This window comes from Thermobia domestica, chromosome 16, assembly GCF_964235325.1.
Source record: "Thermobia domestica chromosome 16, izTheDome1.hap1.1, whole genome shotgun sequence".
Taxonomy (NCBI): domain Eukaryota; kingdom Metazoa; phylum Arthropoda; class Insecta; order Zygentoma; family Lepismatidae; genus Thermobia; species Thermobia domestica.
The window spans coordinates 183,612,255-183,633,702 of NC_137469.1; the positions used below are offsets into that span (position 1 = coordinate 183,612,255).

A 21,448-nucleotide genomic window follows, 5' to 3' on the forward strand; every position below is an offset into this window, starting at 1 on the left:
TTCACCTTGTTTCCAACAAGCGGTCGTGTTTACGTATGGAGAACACCGTTGCAGGCCTATGATAAGACTATCTTCTCCCAACTGTAAAGCATGGGGGTGGTTCTGTTACAGTATGGACAGTGGTATCATGGTTTTCCGCAGGTTCCATCATAGCCCTGCATAGAATGATGAATGCTAAGGCGTATGAGGCCATTTTGGGGGAGCAGGTTCTACCCATGTCCCAAATATTGTTCCCTGATGGTGATGGAATCCAACAAGATGATTTGGCACCCTTTCAGGCTGCAAAAACGGTGAAATCATGGTTTGAGGAGCATGACCAGGAATACCTCTCCTGGGTCCCACAATCACCAGCTCTGAAAATCATTGAGCCATTGTGGTCTGAGTTAGAAAGATGTGTTCGGTTTCATTACCCTCCACCAGCATCCCTTAAGGAACTGAGGCATGTTTTGGAGGAACAATGGTACAAAATTCCACACATCACAATTCAGGAGCTGTATACGTCCATTCCACGTCGGATTCAAGCTGTTTTGGGCGCAAAAGCAGGCCCCACACCACACTAAGTATGGTTTTCACACTTTTGCAAACGTTTTAGATTTTTTGACCAACCCCTACACATATACATACATATATATATATATATATATATATATATATATATATATATATATATATATATATATATATATATATATATATATTTTTTTCTCAAAAGTCCGTTGACATTGGGTAACTGTAAATATCGGAGTTATCACACAACGTAACAGGACAAATCATCTCCAAATATGATATTTTCAATTCAAAGTAAAGGAATTTTTTTAATCGGACGAGCCATTTGGGTTGTACGCTCTTTATGAGCACAATATTAAATGAAAATGCCCCACTTAAAACACTAACTTCATTCACTTATGTTGTGGATACAGGTAAATAGCAACGTTGTGTTTTCATTTAACGTTGGACGCATAAAGAGTGTACAAACCAAACGTCTCGTCCGATTTAAAAATTCCTTCATTTTAGATTAAACATATATTTGGAGACGGTTTCTCTCTTCTTACATTTTGTTGTAACTCTGATAACAGTTACCCTATGTCAGGGAACTTTGGAAACCCTCTCTCTCTCTCTCTCTCTCTCTCTCTCTCTCTCTCTCTCTCTCTATATATATATATATATATATATATATATATATATATATATATATATACCGGGTGTGTCATTTATAATGTCAAACCTTGATGACGGAGAAACCAAAAGAAAGAGAGAGAAGCGAAACTTTGCACGAAGCAACTATACAAAGGGGCACATTGGTAGACGTATTATTTGACATCACCGGATAAACAGTGTTGCCAACCCAATATAAAGTTATGATTTTTTAAGTGGAACGACCTAAATTGTATTTCATAATTGAATTCAACACTGAAAAGGAAGACGAAAGATATACCACCCGCACGTCAGTGTTGCAAACTTAACGAGAAATAACGTTAAATATGTGTCAATTTAAACGCCTTTTGCACACACAGGGAGTGAGGTACACACTAGTTTTGCACAATAATTTAAATATTGGCCAGAACGGTTTAAATTGACACCAAGTTTAGATGAGTCCGTTAAGCAGTGTTGTTATAACCGAAAAGACAAAAGTCGAGTTTGGATATGGTGCAATACTCGAAAAAGGCCATAAGTACATTAGGGTTTAAAGTTTATAGGATAATTTGGTATGTCATAAGAAGCATTCTCACGTTTATTTGAAGTCGATAAGTCAAGTACTTACCGAGATATTCGGAATTTTGTAAAAGCTGAGCATTTTGCGCTGTAGAAGTTGGTAACGCTGTCAGCTTTTACAAAATTCCGAATATCTCCGTAAGTACTTGACTTATCGACTTCAAATAAACGTGAGAATGCTTCTTATGACATACCAAATTGTCCTAAAATTTTAAACCGTAATGTACTTATGGCCTTTTTCGAGTTATTGCACCATATCCAAACTCGACTTTTGTCTTTTCTGTTATGTCAACACTGTTTAACGGACCTATCTAAACTTGGTATCAATTTAAACCGTTCTGGTCAATATTTAAATTATTGTGCAAAACTAGTATGTACCTCACTCCCTGTGTGTGCAAAAGGCGTTTAAATGTGACACATATTTAACGTTTTTTCTCGATAAGTTTGCAACACTGACCTGCGGGTGGCATATCTTTCGTCTTCCTTTTTAGTGTTTAATTCAATTATGAAATACAATTTAGGTCGTTCCATTAAAAAAATCATAACTTTATATTAGGTTGGCAACACTGTTCATCCGGTGATGTCAAATAATACGTCTACCAATGTGCCCCTTTGTATAGTTGCTTCGTGCAAAGTTTCGCTTCTCTCTCTCTTTTGGTTTCTCCGTCATCAAGGTCTGATATTATAAATGGCGCACCTGGTATATATATATATATAAGTGTGTGTGGATCATTATTACTTTGAGATATCTTCTGTATATTTTTGTTTGTTGGTAAATTTATATTCGGTTCAACTTCCATAAAAATACTGTCACTAAAGTTTCACGAATTACTTAACGTCGAGTAGATATTTAGAAGTACAACTAGGTTATTGTAGATTTTTATTCTTACCAGATATAAAATATATTAACAGATATTTCGACAAATTTTACTGTATTTAGCATATGATTGTTTGATCTACAGAACTCTCAGTTCAGATCAATCATATCGTTTCGGTCGATATCAGTCCGAAAGGACTGGATTTTAAGACTTCAGATTGCTTTAAAATACATATTCACTGAAGAACAGAAGAAACGGGATTTTGATGCCAAATGGACTTTAAGGAAAATATTACTTTGCACTTATTGGTTATTGTAGATTTTAATTCTTAACTAACTAACTCTATGGCTTAAATGGAATCCGGAGGTTCAATGCCGCTTTCATAAAAGCTCTGCATTGACTTCTATCCTTAGCTAACTGCATCCAGTTTCTACTTTGTATTCCTATTTCGGCGACCAGGGCCGAAAACGAGATAAGAAAACGCCCTTGTGTAACAATTAACGGCAAAACGTTGAATTACGTCTCGGATATCAAATTTCTTGGTCTTTGGGTGTCAGATACATTAGATTGGAAAATTCACATCCAAAAATTATCCAGTAAATTGGCTCAAACCTGTTACATGTTAAAGCTTTTACGAAATAGTGTCAGTCAACATGTTCTGCTCACAACTTATTTTGGACTTTTTCATTCTAAATTGAAATATGGTATTATATTCTGGGGATCTACTGCACTGCTAAATTCCGTATTAGTTTTAGAAAAGAGAGCTTTAAGGTTTATGACCGGAAGTAAACCTCGAACTTCTTGTAAACCTCTATTTAAATTTCTTGAAATCTTACCTCTTCCATGTTTATATATATATGAACTTCTAAAATTTGTAAGAAAAGATATGAATGGGTGAGTTGAAAAAGGGACATATTCCAAAAACCTCAACTTTCAAACATGGGTGGAAATATGAACACATTCCAGAAATATCTTCGATTTTTCACACATACGTTCCAGTAGACTTCAGTAAAGATGACGTAAAATTAATGAATGCCTTCCTTGTTCTTCTCAAGCGGTGTAGGTATATATAAAATGAATATAACCATCCCGGTTTAGCTTGCCTATTTTCTGGAATGTGTACCTTTTTCAACTCACTCGTTCATATACAGATAGGTACAAGCAGCTTCCGGTTGAACTCAGATATTCATATGCATAATACAAGACAAGCGTCTGATCTTCATGTAGAGTCCTCACGTTTAAAAGTACATAAGAATAGTACATTTCCTATGGCAGTGAATATTTATAACAAGCTTCCTTCCATTTAAAAAAAACAAAACATCTGGTTTCAATAAAGCAGTCAAGTCCTACGTACTCGAGCACTGTTTCTATTCTGTAGAAGAATATCTCGCCTGTAGTAAATAATGTTTAAAGTATATATATTTTGTATATCTATAATGTAAGGTTTTATTAACTGTTATGTTGTTTTATATCGATGTATGTAAATTAGAATAATGAAAAATTGTGCTTTTTTTTTACATAAATTCACACTATATTTAATATTGCATGTAGATTTAAATCTATACATATGTACACATTCAGTGTTCTTATGGCGTGTCCAACTCATACGTTCACGTTGTGAACAATTTGTATGAAAAAGGATGAAAGTAAATACAATACAATACTTTGTATTCCAATCTCTGCGAGATCCATCTTAATATTGTCCTCCCATCTGCGCCTAGGTCTTCCTAATGGTCGTTTTCCGATTGGTCTTCCAGTCAAGACTTTGAAAGCGTTTCTACTTTCTTCCATTTTAGGTACATGACCCGCCCACCTAAGTCTCCTAGACTTGACGACCCTAACAATGTTGGGTAAAGCATATAAATTATGTAGTTCCTCGTTATGAAGTTTCCGCCATTCCCGTTCCTCTTGGATCCGAATATTCGTCTCAGGATCTTGTTCTCAAATACTTTCAGTCTATGCTCTTTCCTCAGAGTAAGTGACCATGCTTCGCAGCCATACAGAACAACAGGCATAATTATCGATTTGTATATTTTAAGCTTAAAATTCCTCGACAGAAATCACGACGACAAGAGATTTTGAACCGAATAGTAACACGAATTCCCTGCTTTTAGTCGACATTTAATTTCTTCGTGAATATGATTTTCCTTTGTTAATATTGATCCTAGATATTTGAAACTATCCACTTTATCAAAAGTATTATTTAATATTTTAACGCATCCATAATTTGCCATATTACGGTCCCGACGCACTTCCATGTATTTAGTTTTCTCTGAATTTACTTCTAAACCCATGTCCCTGCAAGCGTTTAATAAGATCTCTGTATTTCAACATACCTTAATTAACCCTGCAATACGCCTGCAGATTTCTGTGACATGGATAGTCGCGCGGGCTACCACTGTAGCCCATTTGTTATTCTTTTGTTATATTTCCGAGCTTTGTTAATATTAATATCTCTGTTGTATAGAATTGTATTTATAAACTGTTTTAAAGTTTTTATGCTGAATTTGAGAAATATGTTTAGTTTGAAAGCTATGTATATACAAAGAAAACCAATAGCATTCATTTTTCTAAAGTAATACACGAATAAGACTGTCAAACTTATTTGTATTTAGCAATAAATGTACCAATCTGGCGCATTTCAAACTTTCCTCTATGGTAAATATATGTGTCAGAATTCTTTAAAAGATATGAATAATTTTACTAAAATTTTACAATCAAAGCTTACAAATAAACGTATTATCTATAAAACCTATATTGTTTCAGCGAAAGATTTTTAATGGCTTCTTGCTATCAAGATTTGATTACAATTTTGCATAATTATACATATGCCATTATACTCATATAATTTTTTTCTGTTTTTCTATTCATGTAAATTATAATCATGAATTCCACTTTATCATGAATTCCGACCAAGCATGTTCGGCACATAAGCGATGAGTGGTCTGAGCACACTTTCCTTCAAGCATTGACGATTCATCAAAAGCATCAAAATGCCAATAAAAGCATGTATTTGAGTCTCGTCTGTAAGTTTTGAATCACGGTCACGTACAAATCTGTTTCTTACCCTGTCAATGTAAATATTGGTACAATCAGCTATAATTCTCAAAATTTTTGCATCTAAAAGCAGTTCTAGACATTCAAATTGCAACAACGCAGACCTGGCCTTAGCTTTAGGTCCTGGAAAAGAAGCACATTATGAGCACAAGTGCGAATATTACGACTAGGAGTGTCGTTTTTTCATTTGAAAATATCTTTTGCTACATAATAATTTACTTCACAACTGTCTTTACTACTATTATCAACAGGTATCAGTGATTCCTGCCGCTCGGAATTCTCAGTCACATCTGAATTTTCACTATTTCTCTGTCCGAAAAATGCATTTCTGCGGTCTCAAATTGTTCACTGTCGCCATCTAGAAAACATTCCTAATCAGAATTGGCATTTTGCAAACTCATTGACCATCTGAATAACACTCAAACTATAATGAATAAACTTTGACGTTTTCGAACATTCGTGACAGCAACAGTCGCGCGGGCTACAGATGTAGCCCATGAAACTTTCAACCAGAATAACAATGAGCTCCTTTCGATTTTACGTTCGACCACACACTAAATGCGCAGAATGATAGTTGATAGAAAGGTACACAGACACACTTTGTGTTACCATCTCGAACTACTACGCGGCAACGAGAACAAAAACGCTGGGTTACAATAGTAGCCCGCGCACTTATTGTAGGGTTAATCTAATTAGCTTTTCCGGTATTCCAAATTCTGTAAAAACGTTGTACAATGTTTCTCCTAACCGAGTAGTAAGTCTTTCTAATATCAATCTGGAGTTGATATACCGGTGTATTGTATTCCCACTTCTTTTCGAGTATTTGGCGAATGGTAAATATTTGGTCGATTTCGTCTAAATCCGTACTGATAATCTCCAATAATTTCATTTGGGTATGGGATCAAGCTTGATAAAAGAATATTTGAAAGAACTTTATAGGATGTTGACAGAAGAGAAATGCCTCGATGGTTATTACAGTCAGTTTTGTCGCCCTTCTTGTGAATCGGAACAATGATTGATTCTTTCCACTCTTGTGGTAATTCTTCCTTGTTCAAATAAGGATAATGAGTTTGTATATCTTGTTCCACGATTTTTTGCCTCCAGCTAAAATTAACTCAGCCGGAATTTCGTCTACACCCGGAGATTTGTGTTTCTTTAATTTCTTTATAGCGATTTCTACTTCTATCTGGTTGGATTCTGGAATATACGGTTCTGCAGTGTATATCTCAATTTTTCCACGCACATTAGTTCCTGGCTGCGTGTGAGCAAATCGTCAAAGAAATATTTCCATCTATTTAAGATGCTACCTGTATCAGTGAGAACTGTTCCGTCAGCCTTCTTTAATATGTAAGCACGAGGTTGGTAGCCTTTCTTAAATTCGTTGATCCCCTATACTTGTCCCGAATATTTTTTCTATTATCAGCAAATTCCTTAATTTTAGCTTTCAAAAAATCGCGTTTCTTTGTTTTAAAAGTTTTGGAAGTTTCCCGCCTGATGTCTACGAAATTTTGTGTTGTTATTTCATTCGGATTTTGTAGCCAACGTAATTTTGCCTGTTTTCTCTTCTCTGCTAGTTTAATGCATTCCTGGTCGAACCATGGTTTGTTCCTACGTATTTCGACGTGTCTCAATTTTTCTTTTGCTTAAATTTTAATGCTATCTCTAATTTCAATCCAAGTATCCTCAACACTAATACACTCCGAATCTTCTAAAACCGAGAATCTATTCGAAACTTCAATCTGGTATTTCTCTCTTACCTGGCTCTGTTCTTATTTCTTTAAATTGAATCTCCCCGATTTCAGACATTGAATATTTCCATTACTCAACGATAATCTCTCTCTTATTATCGCTACTACCAGGTAGTGATCAGTGTCAAAATCAACACCTCTAAACGACCGGACATCAATTATGCTAGATTGTCTTCTTCTATCTACTAAAACGTGATCAATTTGATTATGTTTTTCCGTCTGGTGAGGTCAGCGTGTATTTATTAACGTAGCGATGTGGGAATTTTGTACTCTTCGCGATAAGGTTTCTGGATGTTGCAAAGTTCACGAGTCATTACTTTCCTTTTGCAGACCTTCGTTTCCTATAATCGGTTTGAAAATATCCTCTGGTCCTACCTTCGCATTGAAATCCGCTAATAGAATTTTCATATGGTATCGCTGGAGTTGGTCAAATATCTGTTCCACTTCTTCGTAAAAACTGTCTTTTATATCGTCATCCTTATCTTCTGTTGGGACATGTACATTTAAAACAATATCACACTACCGACCCTTAAGAGTAGTAAAAGAAAGTCTGTCAGTAACATATTTAACCCGCTTAACTGCTGATATTCGTTTGTGTACAAAAAAAGCCTGTTCCTAATTCGTGATTTTTATTTCCTTTCCCGTAAAAGAACGTAAAATTTCCGGAATCTACAGTTGCATTTCCTTCCCACCTAACTTAGACTTTAATTGTTACCAGATATATCTTAACACATATTTCAAGCTATTATACTGTATTTAATATGTGTATGTTTGATCTATGAAATTTTCAGTTCAGATAGATCATATCGTTTCAGTCGGTATCGGTATCTAGTTTGAATTTTAAGACTATTCAGATTGCTTTAACCCATTTTACGCCGCAATTTTATCCACTCTGGAAAATGGCTGAATTTTACGTATGTTGTTCCTATAGACTCATATAATAGAGAAATGAAAAAAAAAAAAAAAAACAATATACAAAGGTTAGACGAAAAACGGGATGTTTCATATATGCAACGTTAGCGTAATGAGGTAGTAAAATTTACTGATTTTATTAAACGTGTATATTGGTATTTGAAATACTGTTGTGAAAGCGAATACTCACAATCTTGACGTCACGTCGTCCCACGTACACTCATGTCCAAAATTATTGTCGCATGTCTATAAATCTGTTGTTGTAGGAATATAATTTGATAACGAATTCGCGAGGTACTTCTTATAATGTCAGTATGTGTGTAATCGGCATAGACATATGTGGCAAATTTCATGTCAAAAAAAAAAGTAAATAAGAACAATAAAACGAAAATTAAATTTTCTTGTCTATTTAGCAACATTTTGTTTTATTCATTCTAAATTTCGTATTTATTATTCTTTTTCGTATGAAATTTATCACAAATATACATTTTCGGATTATACACATAGTATCAGTATTAAAAGCACCCTGCAAAATCATTATCAGACTATATTCTTACAAGAAGACAGTTATAGATATGCGACAATCATTTTGGACATGTGTGTACCTATCTTTGTCCATTGTAATAATTTTAGCAAGTGGAGACGTCACAGATATTTTTGGAAGTGGGGGGACGACGTACGCCCGCGTTCCTTTTCACTATTGCCCGCTATATATAACATGTTCTTTTCTGGATCTTATTTGCGTAATGTTCTACTGAATAGTGTTCAAAACATTTATTATGTAAGTAGATACATCTATTATCATGAATGTAATTCTGCGAACTAACCATCCATTTACTGATTATGGAAATTGGAAAGCAACACACTCCTGGTGCTAGGGAACAACACAAACTGTACATTCAAATGTTACTTGCCTGTGGCATTTTCGTTATCTTCATCCTTTTTCCTTGTCACTTTTCCTCAAAAAATTTGGAAGAACGCCAGCTAGCGAAGTTCCAGAACTGAACCGGCATGGTCTCTGGATAGCACTTCCAATCATCCGAATTGTTGAGTTTAGCAAGTCACGTGCTATTGATCGCCGAAAGGACTACCAACATCGTTTGATCTTCATGTATTATCTGCCAAAGCTTCCACCCATTTACCACTGCTACATCAATGAAGTTCTCAAAAATTGGCCATCACCATTTTCCCCCATGAACGCGTATTCTATAGGTTGACACCAAATTGTCAAGTAGGTCGACTCCTCCCATATTTAGTACTACACTGAATTTCATATACCATATTTCGCTGACATTGCATATATGGTACACCACAAATATTTTGCGTATGACATCAACATGGTAAACGTGAAGTGCATATTTAGGCTTACTATGAATATAACAACTAAAGAACTGAGTAACACGAGTCACCTCTATTCAAGCGCAGACCATGTTGCGAGATACGAAATACAAAAATCACTGGACGTTGATCCCAAAATTAATATTTTAAAAAGAACAATTCCAAAGACATCGGCATATATTGAAAATTGTTTACTTCAAAAACATAAGGTCCTAACTCTACTTGAAGCAACAATACAACATTTTTAAAAGATATATTGAGTAAAAGAAGACAAACCATATTAAGTGTTGCATACATGCAACGTCAGCGAAAAATGGGTTAAAATACATATTCACTAAAGAACAGGAGATACAGGATTTTGTTGCCAAATGAATTTTTTAAAACATATTTGCACTAATTGGTTATTGCAATAATGCATAATTGTAGCATTAACAAAATACAAATACTGGCAGTTACATCATGTATTAATATTCTACTTTTTTTTCACATGAGCAAAATACAATCCAGACCGAACATGGATCCGGGCAGAGTTTTTCTAACAAAATATGATTTGAGGTACACCCAATTTAATACTTATTTATGCTTCTTAATATTTTCTTTCTTTACTAACTTAAACAGAGTCATTCGGTTACACTAAGGAAAGTAAACAGCGAAATAGATAAACAAACAAACTGCGACAAATAATATTCGATCAATGAAACTATTAGCGCTGTGTATATCTTTATGGCAATAATCAGAATCAACTAGATAGTCAAGAGAAGGAATATCCGAATTATGCACTTCTTTGTCGCACGCACTTCCAATACCGGTTTTGAATGTCGCGTATAACTTAAGAGTTTAAATATTATAAGTAAGTTTACATAAAATAATATCGCAAAGTAGTTCACAGAATATAAGTTCTGAGATATATAAATCAATTAATTTTAATATTTATGGACAAACTATACAGAATAACTTAATTAATATATCTATCTATCTATCTATCTATCTATCTATCTATCTATATATATATATATATATATATATATATATATATATATATATATATATATGTGTGTGTGTGTGTGTGTGTTAGCCTCGCTTTATATATGTAAACTACAGAACTGGAACATCATTCTTGATACAAAGAGTAACTACAAGCAATGAATCTATAAAGGTGACCAGGAAAGTTCAGTTTGCTTTCCTGGAGGTCTGTGTTGAATTGGCCCTCACGCCTTGAGTTGAATGCGAATGGGAATAAGGTGAAGGTTAGTTGACGTTCTGGGTATATCCAACATAAAACCTGTTTGTGGCAGTTCAATTACACCGTTAACTTGCGTAAGGACACAGTGAACATGTGACTTCCACAAAGCGTCATAAGGAAATGTATGCTGCACGAGTTCAAACTGCGGTCAAACGCCTCTGCAGGGGGCGGAATATATGTCAGGCGTTTGGTGAGGGTGCCGTGACTGCGCGGACAGTGCAGCGGTAGTTTAACAAGTTTAGAGACAGTGACGAAATACTCGAAGACGTACCATGAGCCGGAAGACCAACACATGTACAAAATAAAGATCTTCAGGCAGTAACTGAGGCGAACAATGACCAGGTATGTGAGGAACTGGGACTACAATAAAGTGCGAGTTGAGAAACCATTCAGAAGCATCTCCATCAACTTGGGAAACACAACAAGTCGGGTCGATGGGTTCCACGTGAATTGACTTCGGGCCAGAAGGCAACGCGAACAAGAACCTGTGTCTCTTTGCTATCTCGTCTGAGGTAGGAGCCATTTCTGGACAGGCGGTTGACATGTGATGAGAAGTGAGTACTGTGCAATGCTCCATGGCACAGTTATCATTGGTTAGCATCCCAAGAAACGGTTCTAAAGCAGCCTAAACTAGCACTGCTTCAGAGGAATAACCCATTGTCTATTCGTGGACTGCTCGCTGCATCGTGTATCGGGAATTGCTACCAGCTTTTAAGATCATTAATGGAACTGTATACTGTCAGCAGTTGAGCCGTGTTTAAGAAAAAGTCTGGAGCCAGCACTTCTGAATCGCAAAGTGGTCCTCCTGTTACAATACAGCGCTAAACCCCATGGAAATAGGATGACCCGGGACACGATTCTACGCCTTGGATGGGAAAGACCATTGCATCCGCCGTACTTCCCGGACATTGCACCGTCCGATTATCACCTCTTCCATTCCTTGGACAATTGCCTTAGGCAACTCCAGTTCAAATCCCTAGTAGAAGTGAAAAATGCACTTGATACCCTCATCGCTTCATAGCCCACCAAGTTCTAATGCGGTAGAATCCATGGTCTTCAAGAACGTTGAAAAAGGTAGTCGATGCTAATGGGAAGTAATTTTGATCTTCCAGATACGTATTAGATGACATATTAATGCTCGAAGGTGGCGGATGAAAAAGCGACAGAAATTTCTTTGTTATGTTTTTATAATTTAAACTCACAACGATACAGTATACGATATATTGAGCCAAATTTCACTGTGCCACATACCTAGGAAATACCTGGTTTTCATCACACATTCTGTGAGATCTGCAGGCTATCTCTAATGGCTATTCCCGGTACCTACGTTTCCATTCCAGGAGAATACTTTCCATTTGGATCACGTGTATGGTACCTCACTTCTCTTTGCAGAATTTTCACAGGCCGGTGACGGCGAGGACTGGACGACGAGGTAGATGCACTTGAATAGTCCGGAAACACCAAAGTAGAATGAGCTCGCATCTAGATTCTTGAAGAACGTCAGTAGGAAATTGCCAAATTCGAATTTGCTGTTCTGTTTTCACTTCGTCTCGCTGCAGTTCAACTGGCTCAATATATTCTAACCTTGTGTAGCATATGTAATTCTTACTATCGATTTATCTCCGTCTTTTAACTTATATCGTGAACTTTCAAAGGATAAGGAAAATAAGTCTTATGCATTCGAACAAGTAGTTAACTACTGCTACCTTCATTTCGTTTGCGTATTTTATTCCAAGAATAACAGGAAATTAGATAAAGAACGAAGTGAACGCACTCGTAGTCACATGTCGTAGTAATCTTATGGCTTTTATTCCATATAAGGCTGTATGTCCAAGTCTCATACAGCACCGATTGTGTAAGAAACTCCAAAATCCAATTCAACAAACCAGAAGACATAGTGAAATTATTCAGAAAACGAAACGCATACGCTGGAGACACTAGAAATTTAGGGAGATATTACTTAACGGTTTTTAAGTATTACGATAATTTAATTAGGAAACGATATTTTCTCAAAGCAATGCAAGTAATTTCCTGTTTTTTTATGATTCAACACAATAGTTCACGATGAGTTCCATTCTAAGAATTGAGACGTTTTCCTTTTAAATTTTACTTTTCATACTTTTTTCTGTCGAGTACGTATGGCAGTTCTTTCTGTGCTATGTTGAGTGATGTTTTTATAAGGCTCTGCTGATTCATGCCAACAAAACACGGGAATAGTACCGGCCATATATATCACACACTGGAAAAAAAAACACGTATCCTAGAATTTTATATTCTATTTGGACAGAAGCGCGCTAAATTGAAAATAAATGTGCTTGTTACACAGTTAACAATTGCTTCTAGAATCCTAAAACAGATTTAAAAATCCTTAAATATGCTCTAAAAATCATTAAATTGAATCAACTGTTACTTTCAAAACATTGGGCTATTATGCGTTAAGAGTCGACTTTACGAAATGGAATGATAATAATAAATAAGAGCATAATATAACTGATTCGTACTTAAAAACCATGCTCTTAATATCATTTTAAAAAGTTTTTCATTGTATTAGTGAAATATGCTCCGATTTTCCGAAATTTGCATAAATTATTGCTGGATATTAAAAACCAGTTTTTAATGTTTAATGCGCCGAACACTTTACTAAAATATTGACTGTTATCAAGAGTCGAACTGTAAATTTTATCTGTAAGAATTATCTTAAGCTGAATGTAATCTCTGACACTAGTACTGATTAACCTTTAATGCTTAAGCACTGTCCACTATCATTTCCAAGAGTTTCTTTCCTCTTCAGCCATAATTGTGTAAATAGCTTGTGAAAAACTAACGCCAAGTTTTTCTCACGCTTTAACTTTTATCATAGATTTTATTTAGATTTCTTAGACGGAGGTGAATACTTTCTTCCGTACATCTCGGTATTAAAAATTGTCCATGTACTAACATTGGTTTTGAAATGGTAAATTTTTTTTTCAAAAGGAATCTAATAGTTCATGGGCCTGTATAGGTAACGTGGGTATAATTTCCGGCTACCAGATTTCCTTCAAACTAAAATTGTATTGGTACATGAGACCACGAAAAACTATGATGGCCGTCTCGGAACGGTAGCTTTGCAAGATGGTGTCGAATCAAAGATGGCGCCCGGGTCGATTTATATCTGGCAACATCTCGGCAACTAATTATCGAATTTTAACGCTCTTTCTTTTAAACGATAGTTCATTATATCTGCAGCAAGTAACGTCACCATTATGCCGTATCTTGGACGACATATGAGGAAAATAAGAAAAACTGAATGTGGAAGCGCCTTAAGTTTTATTTAGTCTATATTGATCGTAACAACAAAAGGTTCTTATGAAAAAATACTTTAGCCAAAAGAGAAGACACATTAATTAGCTTTCGTTTGATTTATTTGCGAACATTCTATCTGTAACACAGCCGGAAATATCAAGATTTGAATGTTCAAAGGTGTGCACGGCAGCACTGCAATTCAATGTAAACAATGAATATTGAGACGGAATGTTTCCATCTCACATAGTTAATGGCATTGTAATTCAGAAAGTATCAGACTTGTGTCCATCTCTGAGACCTGTATTTAATAATAAGAAAAGTTGCATATTATTTACCAGAATATAGTGCAAGTAAGAAGACTGAGTCTCCTAACATTACAACACAGCCAAATCCTGAATGCCTTAGCTTGTTTTCGGAATCTAAACGGAAAAATTTACTTTGGGTTCTAAGTCTTCATTGCAATTCTGGAAATTAGACAGTTAGGTCTTGGACAGGATTTAACATACTAGTCAGGAAAAACGTTACCGAAATCCAATAGCTTATTTGCATTCCATAAGTCACCCAGCAACTGATAAGTCAAAAGTTTATGAAATATTGACTGAGTGCACTCAAATAAAGTCAAGGCTAAATTTGGAAAATATTTTTGTTGTTGTAGATCAGGCCAGTTTTTCAAAAAGCAGCAGAAATTAAATGGATTCGTCTCAATGAATTTGACAGTATTTTCATAATGATGGGACGTTTTCACATAGTTTGTAACCTACTTTCTAATATTGGAAAGTTACTAGTAATGCTGGACTTAGTCTTAACAGTAGAATCAGAAAGAATTGCAATTGGCTTCATTTGTCAAGTCTTAGACGAGAAGCAATACAACCGTCCTGTAAGGCTCCACCAATGCGTCTACGAAGGATTAATGAGAATAATTGGGAAGGAATTCTTGGATCAAGTCGAAGTCGAAAATATCAGCTTCCTTTTACAGTTACAGAATTAAATTAGTTATTTTGGGGTTCATTTGCTGAAAACATATCTCAAAACAGTTTTAAAACGTTATACGGAGACGACAAAATCAAAGAAATTTTTATTGTTGTTGAAGGCTATCTGAATCATTAGAGACATGAGTATGGAGTACGTCGTCTTTCTGGATATTTTGCATAGATTTAATGGAGTTACTCTTGAGCTTGATTCGAGAGAAACTTATTGGTTACACTATCTTTGGTGTTTGCAAGAAATGATTACATGTTGTTTTCTTTAGATAAAATAAATTACGACAGGTACCTATTAAGCCAATTGACTGAACTATCCCAATCGGAAAATACAAATCTTTCCTGTTTTGAGTTCTACATGTCTGTAGAATTTTCTGTCCAGCTTAAATCAAAGAATTTATTTGCACGAATTCCAGTTGATCAGGATTTAGAGGAGACAGTAAATAAAGATACTTAGACAGCAGATGGGACAAAAGGATTCAGTTTAAAGTAGGAGTAGTCACTAAATACTATTTAACCGCAGAATATCGAGCTTCAGCACTTGGCAAGATGCGAAAATTTGTAGAAATCATTACAAACAAGAAATACCAGCTTTCGAATGTTCAGAAGACCCGTATTTTTAAAGACGAAAAATACGTCTCGGCTTTAGTTGAGCTTCCGTAAAATGAGTGGACCAACCCTTTGGACAAAAATACATTAACATTACACATTTCAAAGACGTAGAAACGCAGACAAAAGTTCAAAAGGATTATTATTGACAACAGAGAAAAAGGAAAAAGCTCACCAAGACTTCCAACATGATCGTTTAGAAAAGAATATTTTTTTCTGATTCTAAAAAAAAAAAAAAAGAATCACTTGCAAACTTTCAAAAATAACCAGGGGTTAGGCATAAAAGAAAAACAAAGAAATAATTTTAAAACAGATAAGATATATTTTCGGGAATATGATTTTGTTAGCAGAAAACCGTAACCTAAACATAGAGTAAGTTTTCAGTCATCCTTTGGGTCTTTTGCTTTTGAGTCTAGCGTATCCTGATGGTACTTTAAGAAAAATTAATAAAGCCAGACTAGCGAATTTTCTTGAGGGTATGGTTTCATCTACTAACCGTCCGCAAGGTAAATCTACAAGTTATTGACGCAATGGAGCTTATTCAAAAATTATATGGAGAAAATGTACTTTTGATGAAAAATCTCATTTAATCCTGCTAGAAGTTCAAAAAGTAGGTCATGTCAGTGACCGAATAGACGTAATTTTTGAAACTTATAAAGAGAAGTCAATAAAGTCCGCTGAAAGAACTTCGAGAGGTGCTGATGAAGTCATATTACTGCATGGTTGAAGAGTGCGTATAAAGTACCAAACTGGAAGCGACTCATCAGAAGTGATGACAGCAAGAACAAGCTAACGAGAGTCGTAGCAAATAGTTGCTAGGAAAAGGGAAAAAAAGTTTGAAAGGGGAAAAAAGTTGTTCGTAATGTATGGAAACAAGTGTCTAAAAAGTACAAAGGATATCAATGAAGTGCCAGAACTGTCATTTTCCCAAGAAGCAGGGGCGGATCCAGGAGCGACTTCTGGGGGGGGGCGGGTTGTCATAATGCTACTTTTAAGGGCTTCAAACTCTGGGATGGAATTTATTTATATACATAAAACAAGAAAATTTCTTCTGAGGGGGGCGATCGCCGCCCCTGTCAAGAGGAAGCTGATACGAGAATGATGTTACATATTATACATGTCTCACAAGAGTTTTCAAATATCGTATGTAAATCAAATGACACGGATGTGTTAGTTCTTTGTGCATATGCGTCTGTGGATATTGAAAGTTAAGTAATGTTTTCATTAAACGTGGAACGAAAAACAAATTTGACTTATTGATGAAAGAAATTTTTCTGTTTTGTGATCTCCTTTATTGTGTGCTTTACCTTACCTTCACAAAATGACTGGTTTTGATTCAGTTAGTGCTATGTGTAGTCAAGGAAAATTAAATGCAATTAAAGTTTCGAAATGATGATGAATTTATAAATGTATTTTAATTTTTTGGAAAAGATTGGAATAGAAACAGTCAACTTTTCAGCCAACTACAAAAGTTTGTTTGCTTCCTGTATTTGAGACATAGCGTATTGATCAAGTAAACAGGCACACTCCCAATTATTTCGAAGTAAACGAAGTGTAATCGATTGTGTTCAACTTACTCCCTGCGAAGATTGCTCCTATCAGTATACTCTGAGAGCAAATTACCAATTTGCAATTTGGAAACGATGCCTGGATATCTTTCCTGAAATTCCCGAGCCTGAAAACCATAGCTGGACAACTGACGGAGTGGACACGTATCTGTTCACTTTATGACTGATTACGAGCTCCAGAAACTGTCTTGAAACTTTTGAGTTGCCCTTGTTTTCTTTCCTGTAAGCTACCTAGCCGTTTTTGTTTGCTTAATAACAAGAAGTATACACCTGCTTGTAAGTTCGCAGACTGTGACAACCTATCTCAAACAGATCCTGAGGAGTATACAGTTAATGAAGTAGTTGGGTTTTGAGAACTAAAATTTAAAACATAAATTCGCAATTAAAGAGAGTAAAATAATATGAAATGTAACTCATGTTACGTGCTTTTTTTTCAGAAGTATCTTTGAACATATAAATCTTGATGTTTTCGGTATTATTGATAGCATATTCAAAAGTACATCAAACAAAAGCTTTTTTTTTTTTTTTGCCTACAATACTTTCTCATAAAATCTTTTGTTATCACGATTAATTTAGATTAAATAAAACTTAAAGCGCTTCGAAATTCATTTTATGTATTTTCCTCATATATCGTCTAAGATACGGCAAAATGACGACAACTTTGCTTCTTGCAAATATAATGAGCTATCGTTTAAAAAAAACGTTCAGATTCGAGAATTAGGAGCCGAGATATTGCCACTTTTATAAATCGATCCGTCGCCATCTTTGATACGACGCTATCTTTAAAAGCTGCCGTTCCGAGATGATCATCATAGTTTTCCGTGGCCCTTATGTACCAATACAATTGTCGTTTGAAGGGAATCTGATACCCACCAAATTATACTCAAATCTTGTTTGGCTCATACACTTTTAAACAAAATCCACAAGATGTGCTTTTCAGATCGTTCATTTTGCAATAATTTTTACGCAACTGATACACTCATTTCTTAGAAAAAGGTTATTGTACGGTGGGCTTATTATTTGTTAACAATACATGTATTTGAAAATCGCAAGGCAATATGAACGTACAATTAAATTAAATGGTAGCGTAGTTAATTGTTAATAACACAATATACTTCAGGCGATGGTTTCTTCTCAATTTCCACTATAGAAGACATAACTTGCGTCGTAAATGTATTTTTATTCTAAAGACAGAATAACACTGCATGTTGATGTGATACTTATATATACACTAACTTTAGTAGTGTAGCTAGAGCTTTGTAGAAAGGGAAAACACAGAAAAACAAATTATATATATATATATCGGACTCGTGAAATAGTGACAGAAAATGAGTATTGAGCCTAGGTAATCTACGTCTGAAAAATATACTAGTAAGTATCGAAAGAGTCGCAAATCGCATTGGATTGGAGAAAATGTCTTGCGTCAATTACAACCTCCGAGATAAAATTGCGATTAAATTGCCTATTTGGATAGTCAGGACAATAACATTTTGAACTCTCCCATAATATATGTCAGGAAATATATAGGAACTCACAAGTATGACCTCAGAATATAAGTAATAAAAAGTTTGGATATCATTTGTCTCACGAAACTGGACTTAATAATAAATCTTATTCCAACATTCTTAATGGCTACGGTGTTTTCCAACTGCACATGCAAACTTTTGTTTTCCAATATTTCAACTTTAATTGAATTCTCCCTTGCATCTTATGCGATAGAAGCTTCCTAAATTTATATATGCCATTCGTTGCCAAGCATGTCATATGTGAGCGTTTAAATACTTCTCACAAGTAAGAGTTTTGTCTTCTAAATATCTTAATATGTGTTTATGTAAATACCAAATTTATCGAATTTCTCTCCACACCAGTGGCATATTTAATATATTTCACCTACATTTTTAACATGTTTCTAACTTTGATTTTGAACATTTTTTTTCTTTCAGTGCGTGTGCAGATCTCATTATTCATATTGGCATGGAGTTTTGCAAATTAGACGTTTGACTACATTTCTTTCTCCACTTTTGATGTTTTCATTGCTATGCATTAATATGTCTTGTCAAAAGTAAGCTAACACTGACTCAATTTCCATAGTCTTGGCACGTATAATATTTTTCACCTGCATGTATAAACATGTGCCTTGCCAAATGTGACCTACGCTTAAATCCCTTACCACACTTTTAGCAGGTGTGAGGTCTTTCATCTGTATGTATTAACATGTGTCTTGACATATTTGATCTTAGTCTAAATCCCCCTCCACACTCCTGGCACGTGTGAGTCTTTTCACCTGAATGTATTAAAATGTGTGTTTCTAACGTTGACCTCTGTGTCAATACCTTTTTACACTTCTGGCAAGCGTAAGGTTTTTGACGTGTATGTATTAGCATGTGTGTTTCCAAGTATGACTTACAATTAAATCTCTTTTCACACTCTTGACATGTGAAAAGGTTATCACCTGTATATAGTAGCATGTGTTTTACCAAGGAAGTTTATCGAATAAATCTTTTTCCGCACTCCTGGCAACTTTATGGTTTTTCACGCGTATGTATCAACATATGTGATTGCAAGTTTCTGTCATGATTAAATGCCTTTCCACACTTTTGGCATGTACAAAGAATTTCACCTGTATGTATTACCAAGTGTTTTACCAAGAGAGACCTTCGAATAAACCCCCTTCCACACTCTTGGCATGTGTAAGGTTTCTCATTTGCATGTATGTACATGTGCGTTCTTAAACTTGAACTTTGACTAAAGACTCCTCCACACTCCCGGCACGTGTAAGGTTTCGCACCTGTATGTATAAACATGTGGCTTGACAAATGTGACATGCGCCTAAAATTCTTACCACACTCTTGGCAACTGTGAGGTTTTTCACCTGTATGTATTAGCATGTGCTTTGCCAAGCCTGACTTTTCCGTAAATCCCTTTTCACACTCTTGGCAAGTGTAAATTTTTTCACCTGTATGTAAGAATTTATGTATTGTTAAACTAAACAATCGACCAAATACTTTACCACACTCTTGACATGAGTGAGGTCTCTCACCTGTATGTAGTAACACGTGTGACAGCAAGCTTCCCCTATGATTAAATATCTTTCCACACTCTTGGCACGTATAAACTTTTTTCCCTGTATGTACTAACATGTGGCTTACCAAGTATGACCTGCATTTAAATCTATTTCCACACTCATGGCATGCGTAAGGTTTTTCACTTGTATGTAAAAACATGTGTTTTGATAAACTTGACCTTTGATTAAATCCTTTTCCACACTTCTCACATATGTGACGTTTTTCAGTTCTATGTATACACATGTGTTCCACCAAATGTGACCTACGTCTGAAACTTTTTCCACACTCTTGGCACGTATGAGATTTTTCAGCTGTATGTATATACATGTGTCTTGACAAACATGATCGACGCTTAAATCCCTTTCCACATTTTTGACACGTGTGAGTCTTTGCATGTATTAACATGTGATCTGTTAAACGTGACCTACGCTTAAATTCCTTTCCACACTCTTTGCACGTGTGAGACTTTTGGTATGTATGAATAACAATATGGTTTGTCAAACATGGTTTTTGAATGAATCCATTTCCACACTCTTGCTCCTTCCTGTATATTAAAATATGAAGGTGAAGAAACGTTATACGTTATAAAGGGTGCCCAATATACAACGCAACCCGGAATTTAGGATAGTACAACTTTGGAACGTCATGCAATACATAAATAATGGTTATACCAAAATGAGGCCTTGTTCATGTATATATTTTTAAACTAGGAAGAACGATTGGAGTACACTAGGAACTGCACAGTGTGTAACCGAAGATGTAAACTTTTTTTTTTTTTTTTTTTTTTTTTTTTGCAAAACACGTAAATTGACTCATAACTCGTTAATTGGCTGTCCTTAGTTTTCAGCTTGCTTAGTTGAAGTAGCTTGAAACTATGAATCAGAAAATAATTAATTTCCACCGATAACTAATCGGATGGGGCCACTATAAGGAGGAATTAGGGAAAATCGTGATCTTATATGCATCCGACACATTCACGAAATGAGTTATCAACTCTATAACAGTTGCTGAAAGTGACCCCTCTTTTGATTCAATCATCGGTTCAAACTTTTCACCATGTTGGCAGCAACTCTACCAAGTATTAATGTTGCCAATGGCACTGCGAATGTTCGTTA

The 21,448-nt window shown here is 35.3% G+C and overlaps 1 protein-coding gene across 3 annotated transcripts in view; it reads right to left on the minus strand.

Moving 5' to 3' along the window:
• LOC145673542 (uncharacterized) overlaps positions 1–21,448 on the minus strand; it is a 54,810-nt gene that overhangs the window by 13,024 nt on the left and 20,338 nt on the right. For 2 of the 3 annotated variants that reach the window (XM_081743345.1, XM_081743346.1), the window contains exon 3: positions 11,999–20,877. The exons of the other annotated variant lie outside the window; for it this stretch is intronic. In XM_081743345.1, the coding sequence (XP_081599471.1) occupies positions 19,791–20,877 (1,087 nt within the window). In that variant the 3' untranslated portion in view covers positions 11,999–19,790. Of the gene's footprint in view, positions 1–11,998; positions 20,878–21,448 lie in introns of those variants that run through there. 3 annotated transcript variants of the gene reach the window in all.